Source organism: Salmo salar, chromosome 09, assembly GCF_965601325.2.
Source record: "Salmo salar chromosome 09, fSalSal1, whole genome shotgun sequence".
In the NCBI taxonomy this organism is placed as follows: Eukaryota; Metazoa; Chordata; class Actinopteri; order Salmoniformes; family Salmonidae; genus Salmo; species Salmo salar.
The window spans coordinates 122,532,098-122,544,320 of NC_138299.1; the positions used below are offsets into that span (position 1 = coordinate 122,532,098).

The following is a 12,223-nucleotide window of genomic DNA, read 5'->3' on the forward strand; positions in this document are numbered from 1 at the left end:
TTTCTGGTCATCAGATGACCATAACCACTGACACTCATCTGCTGCAAATGCTTGGGTTGTGGCGAGTTCAGAGACAATCAGAGCCACGTCGTCAAGGGAACCGGGTGTCACTTCTTTGCACCCCCAGTGTCATGACTAAACCTGTTGCTATGAAAGTCTGAGCCCCGAAGGTCCATTTTAGCCAGACAGTTCAGTTGACTCCATCCTAATGCCTTAGTTGCGGAGAGGTCTGACACCGTGTGTGACCACTGACCACCACCGGAGGCATCAGTATAAGCAAGACCTGCTGGACTGATAAATGTTGCTCTTTAGCTGCCTCGGACACGTCTCAGATGAGGAACACAGCAACGGGTCCACAGTGGGGCGACCAACCATTAAAGGAAACCCCAGGGGATGAATCCTGTGCAAATAGAGAGATGGTTGAGCCCAAGCTCTCTGCTAAGTTTGTTTGATTTCCACGTTTGAGCCGACCTTGAAACCCCTTGCCCTAAATGTCAGATGTGAAAGATTTTAAAAAGGGGGAGACTATCCAACTGATAAGCCTGAGCAACCATTCTACTAAGATCTGCTTTGACCTTTCCAACTATTAGCAAGATCAGAGGGTTGTAAAGCACCAGAGTGTTAGGCTCGAATGCTGGCTGCTGTTCTGCGAGATAGGAGAGCTGTGCAGGGTTGATGTTGATAGTGCGAGGGAGCGATTACATGAACTGTAAAAAGAAAGAACTGTGACACTGTCTCCTGCTTGCCAGACTCTGGCTGCTCTGGCTGTCAGATGAAGCTGATTTGAGACAGTGCAGGGGAGGCTGTTATTAGAGTGGAAAGATTTCATTTGATGTTGTCTTTATGACACGGCCAAGATGCCAAACCTCAGGGTATGTCAGTGAGTGAGTGAGGGAGGGAGTGAGGGAGGGAGCATGCACACGTGAGTGTGCCTCGTCATATTTCGATTTTATTCTCTAGTATCATGTCTGACGCTGTCTCTGATTAAAGGGGATAACATAACTCACTAGTGTGACTAATTTACAACTCAGTAGATGCCTGTAGGGATCCACGTATGGCTAAACGAATACATATCCAGTCGATAGAGCAGAAAATCCTTCAATATTCATTAATGAATAGGTTTAATCAGGTGTTGCTTTGTTTGTTTATTTAACAGCAATATTAGCATGTTAATTTGTCTGATTAGACAAGCACTACAAATGTTTTAGTTTCCCACTGAGGGAAATTCATTCAAGGTGCAAAGGCTGCAATGCTGTAGTGATCAGTTCAGTTGTCCAGTTCAGGTCCCATGCAGTGTAGCTCAGTGTGTATAGTGTCAACTCTGTAGGGTTTGCATGGCAGATATAAAACACGCTAATAGATACAGGCATGACTGAGCCCTCCTGAAGTCTGTTTGAAATGTATATTCAAGCCCTGAAGGGCCACAAGAGAAATGATGACGCAACGATGAGCTGCCAGAGATTTCAAATGAGCGCTTGATCTCACAGGCTTTCTAAATGCAACCATTACCCAAATCCCCTGTAGCAGTCCAAATGTCCCCCCCAAAAATCCCATATAATCTGTGTGAGAACATGACCTTATTACAAAGCTCTATCCACAACTTTCATGTCATTGTCTCTTGTGAATATGCATAGTCAGCTACCACAGTCAAATCATTTAAATCTGTTGGGATTTTTCATTTAAATTCAACATCAGTTGTTTATCATTTATCTCCCGCACTGCTCAAGGCCACCGCATATTGATGAAGGAAAAGCCATTTCTGAAACGTCTCCTATACTCAGCTCCGATGGAAAATTAGTTATTTTTCAACTTGTGTTTTTCTGTCTGTTCTAAGACGTAATCAGTTTTCTGTCGTGGTCGAGTTAATTAACTTTATATGTAAATGTATCTGTAAAAGTGACAGTTGGTGTGTGTTTTCCTTTTCCTCATCTGTGTTTTTTTTCTCCCTGTCACTCACAGGCAGATTGGCAGGTGGCCCGAGCTGAGCCAATGACAGGCGGAGAGGAGCCTTAACGTCGGGCAGGCTTGAGTCCAGCCAAAGTAGGCTGTCAACATAGAACAGAGTGGAGGCTACCCACACACACATACACGGATGAGAGCTCAGGCCACCGGCTTGTGGATGACGCCAAGTGGCGGCTTCCCCTCCATGTCTATAAGGTACGCTGAATAGCATGGCCTTTAGTGGAGTTCATTTTTTTTTACACTCAAGGACAGAACATGACGTGGCTGTGTTCCGATACCTTCCCTAGAATACTATCTACTTAGAGTTTATGGCCAAAGCATTTCTTCATTCTAAGTGGTAGGCTAGTATGCTAGTGCGGATATTGGAACATAGCTGACTTCTATACAGTCTGTGGGAGACTTTGACCCTGTGTCACACAGCAGCTGCAGACTAACTTACTGTAGGAAATGTTGATGAAATAATGACTTGCTCTACCCTGATATCCCCTAGTTGAATGTGTAAACATGATTAACGACTTGCTATTAACGGCTTGTTACATGATGTGTCTGCAATTAAGACTCCCGGTAGTTGATGCTTAATGCACATTCTAGATGCAGGTTCTCATATTTCACTGTACACACTGCCAGGTAAACACACTCATTAGCTGGATGATGTCATGTGACTAGAGGAGCATGCCATTGACAAGTGGGTGCATATTTGGAAAATACAGGCACCAGAACTAAAACTCCTAATTAGAGTAAATGGGCCACATCTTAGGTAGCAATAGTGGCTTAATTCCTCTTAAATGGTGATTAAATGTCACTGGAGTATACAGTATGGTCTAGTGCATGAGTACTCAACTCTGACCCTACGAGGTCCGGACCCTGCTGGTTTTCTTTTCTACCTGATTGGATGGGAATAATGAAAAAATGGAGAGGAACTGGCTTCGAGGTCCAGAGTTGAGTTTGAGGGGTCTAGGGAATAAGAGTGATATTGGAATGTTTTATTGGCCTGTGTCTGAGAGAAGTCCCAACCTCACCCCCCCCATATTCCAGTCTCCCTGGGCATGCCAATGGCAACTTCACTTTAGCTGCTGCCAAGCAGGGCAGGGAAGTGCCAGGCCGGGTAAAGGGATTGTTGGAACAGGAAGGCTGTACATGAGGAGGCTACATGGCTGCTTCCCTCCCAGGGAGAGTTCCTGGCCTATTATTAGAGAGGCTCCTTTGACCCACTTCACATTGATTAGAGTCATGTTAGATGGCAGAGATAGAGAGACAGCTTGGAATGTGAACATAAAGTCCCCAGAGTCATAGAGACACTGTACTTGAACCCTTTCCAGGGAGATTTTTTGCCACTTTTCCCCAAGTGTTAGGGTGTAGGGTAAACAATCTGGAGAGAAAGGACCGAGCACTGGAAGTCAACATGCAGTAGTGCAGTGGAACTGACAACAGCATTCATTCAGTGGTTTGCCATTCATTAGGCACACCAATGGTGAAACTGTATGAATATGAAAACCATTTAAATGCAATTTATATTTTTTAAGTCAGTCCTTGAGGTTTCTCCATGAAGCTACACCATTAGAAAAAAGGGTTTGAAACGGGTTCTTCTGCTGTCCCCATAGGAGAATCATTTTTGGTTCCAGGTAAAACCCTTTTTGGTTCCAGGTAGAATCCTTTTGGATTCCATTACCCTCTGTGGTAATGGTTCTACCTGGAACTGAAAACGGTTCTTCATAGGATTCGAAATAGCAATTTCTTTCTAAGAGTGTAAACAATCTTATTTGCCACCACTTCCTACAGTATAATACATTCTGAATATGCCCTAAAGATAGATGTGAACCAGTAAACTTGTTGTGACTGTCACTGCAGTATTTAGTTAGTGTGTGTGTGTGTGTGTGTGTGTGTGTGTGTGTGTGTGTGTGTGTGTGTGTGTGTGTGTGTGTGTGTGTGTGTGTGTGCGCGTGTATACTGCAGAAGGGTGTGTGTGTGTGTGTGTGTGTGTGTGTGTGTGTGTGTGTGTGTGTGTGTGTGTGTGTGTGTGTGTGTGTGTGTGTGTGTGTGTGTGTGTGTGGTGTGTGTATATACACTGCAGTATTTAGTGATTTTTTGGTTTTGTGGGTGTGTGTGTGTACATGTGATACAGCCAGAGCTATTCTCTTGATAAACTCACCAATCAAAAGGTGTTTTACACATAGATCAATTCATTAACTAAACTTCTACTGTCATAGTTGAATCTTGAGCTATGTCCATATACTTTCCTGATTAAGTAATATTTCCAAAGATTGTTTACAGACAGATTATTTCACTTATAATTCACTGCATCACAATTCCAGTGGATCAGAAGTTTACATACACTAAGTTGACTGTGCCTTTAAACAGCTTAGAAAATTCCAGAAAATGATGTCATGGCTTTAGAAGCTTCTGATTGGCATAATTTGAGTCAATTGGGGTGTACCTGTGGATGTATTTCAAGGCCTACCTTCAAACTCAGTGCCTCTTTGCTTGACATCATGGGAAAATCAAAAGAAATCAGCCAATAATTGTAGACCTCCACAAGTCTGGTTCATCCTTGGGAGCAATTTCCAAAAGCCTGAAGGTACCACGTTCATCTGTACAAACAATAGTACGCAAGTATAAACACCATGGGACCATGCAGCCATCATACCGCTCAGGAAGGAGACGCGTTCTGTCTCCTAGAGATGAAGGTACTTTAGTGCGAAAAGTGCAAATCAATCCAAGAACAACAGCAAATTCTCTTGTGAAGATGCTGGAGGAAACAGGTGCAAAAGTATCTATATTTACACTAAAACGAGTCCTATATCGACATAACCTGAGAGGCCGCTCAGCAAGAAAGAAGCCACTGCTCCAAAACCTCCATAAAAAAAGCCAGACTATGGTTTGCAACTGCACATGGGGACAAAGATCATACTTTTTGGAGAAATATCCTCTGGTCTGATGAAACAAAAATAGAACTGTTTGGCCATAATGACCATCATTATGTTTGGAGGAAAAAGGGGGAGGTTTGCCAGCTGAAGAACACCATCCCAACCATGAAGCACAGGGGTGGCAGCATCATGTTGTGGGGGTGCTTTGCTGTACGATAGACTGGTGCACGTCACAAAATAGATGGCATCATGGGGAAGGAAAATGATGTGGATATATTGAAGCAACATCTCAAGACATCAGTCAGGAAGTTAAAGCTTGGTCGAGAATGGATCTTCCAAATGGACAATGAAGCAAGCATACTTCCAAAGTTGGACAACAAAGTCAAGGAATTGGAGTGGCCATTACAAAGCCTTGACCTCAACCCTATAGAAAATTTGTGGGCAGAACTGAAAAAGCATGTGCGAGCAAGGAGGCCTACAAACCTGGCTCAGTTACACCAGCTCTGTCAGAAGGAATGGGCCAAAATTCACCCAACTTATTGTGGGAAGTTTATGGAAGGCTACCTGAAACGTTTGACCCAAGTTAAACAATTTAAAGGCAATTCTACCAAATACTAATTAAGTGTATGTGTCACAGTTGTCGTAGAGAGGGGACCAAAGCGCAGTGTGTGTGTGTAGTTCCACATTTTATTTACTCTGTGAAACTCATGCAATACATAAAAATAACTGAATAGACAAAAACAACAAACCGTGACGCAGAGGAGAACAAACACTACTCAAAAAGAATCACCCACAAAACCCAGGAAGAAAAACCCCTACTTAAATATGATCTCCAATTAGAGACAACGAGGACCAGCTGCCTCCAATTGGAGATCATCCCAAACAAGCCAACATAGAAATACAAAAACTAGAACCTTCTAACATAGAAATAAAAAACATAGTAAAACACAAAACACCCCCTGTCACGCCCTGACCTACTCTACCATAGAAAATATCATCTTACTATGGTCAGGATGTGACAGTATGTAAACTTCTGACCCACTGGGAATGTGATGAAATAAATAAAAGCTGAATTAAATCATTCTCTCTACTATTATTCTGACATTTCACATTCTTAAAATAAAGTGGTGATCCTAACTGACCTAAGACAGGGAATTTTTACTAGGATTAAATGTCAGGAATTGTGAAACTGAGTTTAAATGTATTTGGCTGAGGTGTATGTATACTTCTGACTTCAACTGTATATGCACAGACTTTTACCAAGGCCTTTTACATGAATTTCAATGGATAAATAGAAAATACAATCTCTGGATTCTATTTGATTAATGCATTCATTCTCAAATGGACGCTGCATCCTAAATATTAGGGGCTCAGAGAAATCTAAAAAGGGTTAATAGCCGTGAAATGTGGGAGCAGCAGGGTGGAATGATCATATTAAGGAATTACTTAGTCTAAGGGCAAAGTAAATAGCTAGTAATTGCTGACTCCACTGTGATAAAACAAAGAGGCAGAAAAACAACAAATGCATGGACATTATTTAATCTATATGCTTATAGGCAAATCCAGGCTAGATGAAAGAACATAGAAAGTGGTATTTGTATGTGGTTCTGAATAACATGACCATCTGTATTCAGTATCTGTCTCATTCCCTGAAGCGATGATGACACCGGGCGGTAGGTAGCCTACTGGTTAAGAGCCTTAGGACAGTAACTTAAATGTTGCTGCTTCAAATCCCTGAGCCGACTTGATGAAAAATCTGTTGATGTGCCCCTGAACAAGGCGCTTAACCCCAACTGCTCCTGTAAATTGCTCTGGATAAGAGTGTCTGCTTACATGTAAATGGATACAAAGGCTTGGCCCTTGGTTGACTGGGCAGCTGGATGGCAAGGACATGGTGTGGTGTGAGGGCATGGTGGCAGACCAAGGGTAACACTGGGCAGGCGGGTCAGGGCACCCCAGAGGTACCAGCTGCAGCCAACCAGCCAGCAGAGCTCTCTAAGGGACGCCCTACACAGTGGCCCTATGGTAATTAAGTGTTAGACATTCAGAGATAATCCCTGACAAATGTGTCCGGCTGGAATCATAATGAAGCCCAATGCACATCTCTTTTCTCCTCCATTGCCACAGCAGCTGCAGTATATGGAAATGGGTTGGTTGGGATGGTTTTAAATCCACTTAATTTTCAATGAATTATCGCCTTCCTTGATTTTCTATTCATTTATGCATAAAAGAGAAACGATGTGTGGATGGAGGAGTCAGAATTATTTATAAATCAGTGGATATCAATTAATTGTCATTTGTGACTGACAACCTGACAAGGACTCTGAAGATGGCCACCAACCAACCGCTGACCAAATGCCTAGACCAGAGGCACTCAAAAATCAATCTTGGTTGTTCTTGCGTTGTTGTTCAGTTATTCTAACCACATTGTTTGGTAAACTAACATAAATCTGCTTGTGCCAGGGGGGCTCTATTCCAAGAGCCTTCATTTCACTGAAATGGATCGTTCAAATTTCATCTTTGAGCTGACAGCTGCTCCACGACGCCCACACCCCACTGGAGCAGTAGTGTTTTGGTTTCACTGCACATCCACACTACTTTATTGGACATTATAAACGGGGTAGTTCAAGCCCTGAATGCTGATTGGCTGATAGCTCTGGTATATCAGACCGTATATCACGGGCATGACAAAACATTTATTTTTACTGCTCTAAATACGTTGGTAACCAGTTTATAATAGCAATAAGACACCTCATTGGTTTGTGGTATACAGTATGGCCAATATACCACGACTAAAGGCTTTGTCCAGGCACTCCGCAATGCGTCGTGGCTAAGAACAGCCCTTAGCTGTGGTATATTGGCCATATACCACACCACTTGTGCCTTATTGCTTAAATGTTTTTCTCCTCCATCTTAGATAATGGACCCACTCTATTGATTCATATTCATGCCTGTGTAATGTCCGACCCCATCAGTGCTCATTGCAGTCTAGGGAGTGTTAAGGGGAGCAGTACAGGATGTAAAAGTGACCACTATTAGAGAGAACGCAAGAAATGGAGTGGGACCAGTAGCCATTAGCCGATGTCCATGCAGCATTAACAGCAATGCAACTGGCTGCATGGTGCGCTGACAACAACCTGGTCCTCAATGCAAAGAAAACCAAGGAGCTCATTGATGATTACAGGAAGTATAAAAGCTGCAGTCACGCCTCAGTTCTCATTGATGGCATTGAGGTGGAGCGTGGGCCCAGCTTCAAATTCCTATGGTGTCTACATGTCCGAGGACCTTTCCTGGACCCTCAACACCTCAACCCTGGTCTAAAAGGCGCAGCAGCGCCTGTACTTTTTAAGGAGGCTGAAGAAGGCCCGCCTGTCTCCCAAGATCCTGGTGAACTTTTACCGCTGCACGGTCGAGAGCATTCTGACTAACTGTGCCACAGTGTGGTTTGGCGGATGCTGCGTGGCCGACCGGAAGGCCCTGCAACGGGTGGTGAAAACCGCCCAGCACATCACTGGTGCCCAGCTCCCTGCCATCAGGACCCTTCACCTCCATGCCACAAACTGCTTGCCCTCCTACCATCAGGCAGGCGGTACAGGTCTCTACGTTGTCGCACTAGCTGGCTCAGCTGGCTTTTCTACTAGCTGGCTTTTCTAGCTGGCTTTTCTACTGTATCATATGTTGTTTTACTCCATGTGTAACTCTGTGTTTTTGTATGTTGTCGAACTGCTTTGCTTTATCTTGGCCAGGTCGCAAATGTAAATGAGAACTTGTTCTCAACTTGCCTACCTGGTTAAATAAAGGTGAAATAAAAAATAAAAATAAAAAAATAACAGTTTCTTTCCAGCTACTGTAACCCTGCTGAACTCTTTGGCTCGGCACTAGCCATATCCACCCACCCACCGCTTAGTACTGCCTCTCGGGGACCTTGTTGCATTACTCTCTTTGCACTCTTCACGGTACTACTGGACTCTGATATTGCTTTGCAAAGTCTGATTAAGGACATTATTCAGTTGTACATGTACATGTCTACCTTGGTAACCTCATTGCTGCTATCCCTGTATTTCAGTTGTATGCCTCCTTGCACTTTCAATTTGCCTTCATTGCACATTTAGACTTGCCATTTGTACTTGCCATTTGCCTTCATTGCACATTTATACATCCCACTTAATAATATACATTGTATTGAATTGTTTCACTTTCATTTGCACTTCTGGTCAGATGCTAACTGCATTTCGTTGTACTGTACTTGTACTTGTTCAATGACAATAAAGTTGAATCTAATCTAAAACGAGTGTTGAGGGTGATCATAAACATTAGACCCTCTTTCCCAATCACATACAGTATGGATTCCATACGTCTAGATGAATTATATGGTAAAAGGGGGCATCCCGGTTTATGGCTTGCATAGGGTTGGTAATCTATTTAGTGTGAAGAATAAATTACATTTGAAATGGAATTTTCTCACCTAGAAGCAAACATGTCACTACATGAAATCTTAATAAAGACATAGGAATATATATGCATGTTTTATGGTGTGGGGGTGTTATGCAGTGTCATTTTTATGGCCAGAGGTAGAAATAAATGTGAGGCTATTGAGAGTTTCAATTGGATGGTGACGGTCTAATGGTGATGGTGAGAGGAGATGTTATTGCAGAACAGAACTGTTAAGTGCTGTACTCAGATGACATATACATTTGAACACACATCAATGCATCAGAATAATAAAGTGTCAGTGATTTATCTTTAGCTTGGAAGAAGGAAGACCATTATTTAGAATAGGCAGATGTAACGATCTTTTATGCTTTTGAACAACCCCCACTACACGTCGTACTCTTTCATAGTATTTCATCTGTCTGGGAGAGGATAAGTCTGGTTCTTTTTCCCCCCCATTTCATTTGGGAGGATATGGGGGTGTTTGCTTAACGATTGGGTTGTTTTGTTCATTGTTTTGTTGCAATCACGAGCCTTCGTTATAAAAATATATGTAATACCTTTGTTCCCCAATGATTTGATAAAGAAGCCAATTCTGAATTGTACTCCCACTGTTTTTGTATAAATGTTACTTCCAAGACAAGATGAGCATTTTTGAAGGCTTTTCATCTACTGTCAGCCCATTTGTGTTTGAGATACAGAGGGAGTGTGTGTGTGTGTGTGTGTCTGTGTGTAAGTGTGCATGTGTTTTATAAGGAGCCCGTTTGAAAAACCTGCCCTCCCCCATCTATCTTTCTCTTGCTATGTCAGTACTGTACTAAGCCTTTCTTACGGTTTACCTTCCCCGGTCTATTCAAATCTTTACGTAGTGTTTGTGCAACTCACTGGCCTCCTCTCACCTTCATTTACCCTCTGTTTTTGTCAATAGAGAAGATACATGAATATACAAGTGACTGTCATATTTTTACCCTAAGCATAACACTCCAGCCATGAATGTCAATTGGAAGAATTAGCAGTCACACAAAATCTTTACCATTTGAAGTAGGTGTGATTTGTGGTAATTATAAATAACTAGCTAATTAATCACATTTGCATTGGCAATGCTTTAGTCTACAGTGTGTCAGCCTCAGGTAGGCTACATCCACCCACACACACACACTGCCACACAAAAACATGCGCCTATACACCACTCCCCTTGCACCCACTCGTGCTGCTCAGATGGGTCTTATGCGTCTCCATCACCAGTTCTGCTCTAGCTGGGCGTATGCAGTCTCAGGCTCCCAGACGTTGGCGCCATCTGTTGAGCTTGATTGCCCTGCTGGTGGGGGCATCCTCTGTCTTCCATCTTCCACATGCCAGGCCTGCGAGCCTGGGAGCTCTGATAGGAACCCCCTCCGCTCCCTCTATCCTCTCTCTCCCTCTTCCTCCTGTGACGTGTCAGTGTCATGGCAGACCATGATGAGGTGTCAAAGCGCTCTCTCTCTCTCACACCCTCCCTCTTTCTATTTCTCTCCCTTTCTCGCTCTCTCTCACCCCACCCCCCACCCCCTCTCTCTCGCTGTTTCATGTGCCACTCCCGGTCTCTAGCGTTTTGTGATTATTGGAGTAGCTGACAGATTTGCCTCGTTCATGTTTTGTTTTCGTGGACAGGATATTCTTTTCATGTCTTCAATAGGTTTGTGGTTATTTTACGTCTGTACATTTTGTTCTGTGTGAAAGTCCCTGTTTTCTCGATCACATAAATGGCACCAGGCGTTATGGTAAAACCTTTTACACAACGCAAGAATGGAAAGCCACCAAACCAAAGGTATTTGTGATAATGGAGCTGGGAAGAAGTGCTTGGTTATGAATGAATAGAACAGAACAGGAAGACCAAACATTTCCCCCATCAGGGAGACAAAGAGACTGCCGAGTTGTGGACAGGAGATGAAAAACCAAAGCACTTTATGAACAGAGAGAATGGAGAGAAAACAAAGTGCTCCGAGTAGAAACGAGATGGAGAGAACATCTCCCCAGTCAGGTGAAAGAGGGACAGAGATTCACTGTTTTATTTTCCTCTGACGTGAGTCACTCAGGTATGGAGAAGAATTCAAATCTTTGAGATAGCTTTGTTTTTGTTTTTATGAGCATTAATGGAATTTTGAATCAAAAGTAAGTTGTTGAACGCTCTTTTATATGGAGGGAAGATACCGACGTGGGATCTCAGAGTCCCTTGCAATGAAGCTGCACAAACTCCAATTTTTTTTGTATTGTTGTTCAACCAACATCTGCCCTTTTTTTATGTGATTTTTTTCAGTAAGAACTTCACACATACAGTACTGCTTTTATAAAGGTAATAGGCCACGTGCTACACTCACACAGACAATATGGTGTTGATTGAAAACATGGTGGCTCTGTAGCAACCATTTGGAATCGAAAACAGAGTACAAATGTCAACATTTTTGTAGAACAAATGCATCTCTAAAAAAGAAAGCTTTCCACATTTCACATTATTTGAATAACACTGAAAGTCTTATCTGCTTGTAGTCTTGAATTGCTGCTCGCAGCTGTACTTTCTCTATATGCCAGTATTCAGTGTGGTGGCATTGTCCATTATGCAGCAGTTACCACTGTTAATGCAGTCAATTTGCTTATCTCTCTGAACCAGTATGTTCCTGACGAGTTTGGAATCCTTGCAGACATTTGCACATTAATAGAGATGGGGGGGGGGGGGGGGGGGGTTCTACTAAGCCAATGTATGGAATTATTATGGATCCTTTAGCTATTTGATTTAGAATTTTAGGACCCCTTTAGGTATATAAAACAAATGTTTACAAAGGATTTGATAAAATAATGAGTATGGCCTATACTACTATAGCCCATAGAAACGCATTGAAAATGACAGTAAAAAAAAATTATCATAAGGAATAAGGTTTTGAAGTGTCTGTCCTATATCTAGGAGATATAAGAAAGTTCAGGGCATATAT

The 12,223-nt window shown here is 42.7% G+C and overlaps 1 protein-coding gene across 1 annotated transcript in view; it reads left to right on the forward strand.

The window, feature by feature from the left end:
• LOC106612717 (leucine-rich repeat and fibronectin type III domain-containing protein 1-like protein) overlaps positions 1-12,223 on the forward strand; it is a 169,297-nt gene that overhangs the window by 93,832 nt on the left and 63,242 nt on the right. Inside the window, exon 2 of the mRNA XM_014214158.3 lies at positions 1,960-2,157. Within this exon, the coding sequence (XP_014069633.3) occupies positions 2,093-2,157 (65 nt within the window). The 5' untranslated portion in view covers positions 1,960-2,092. The remainder of the gene's footprint in view (positions 1-1,959; positions 2,158-12,223) is intronic.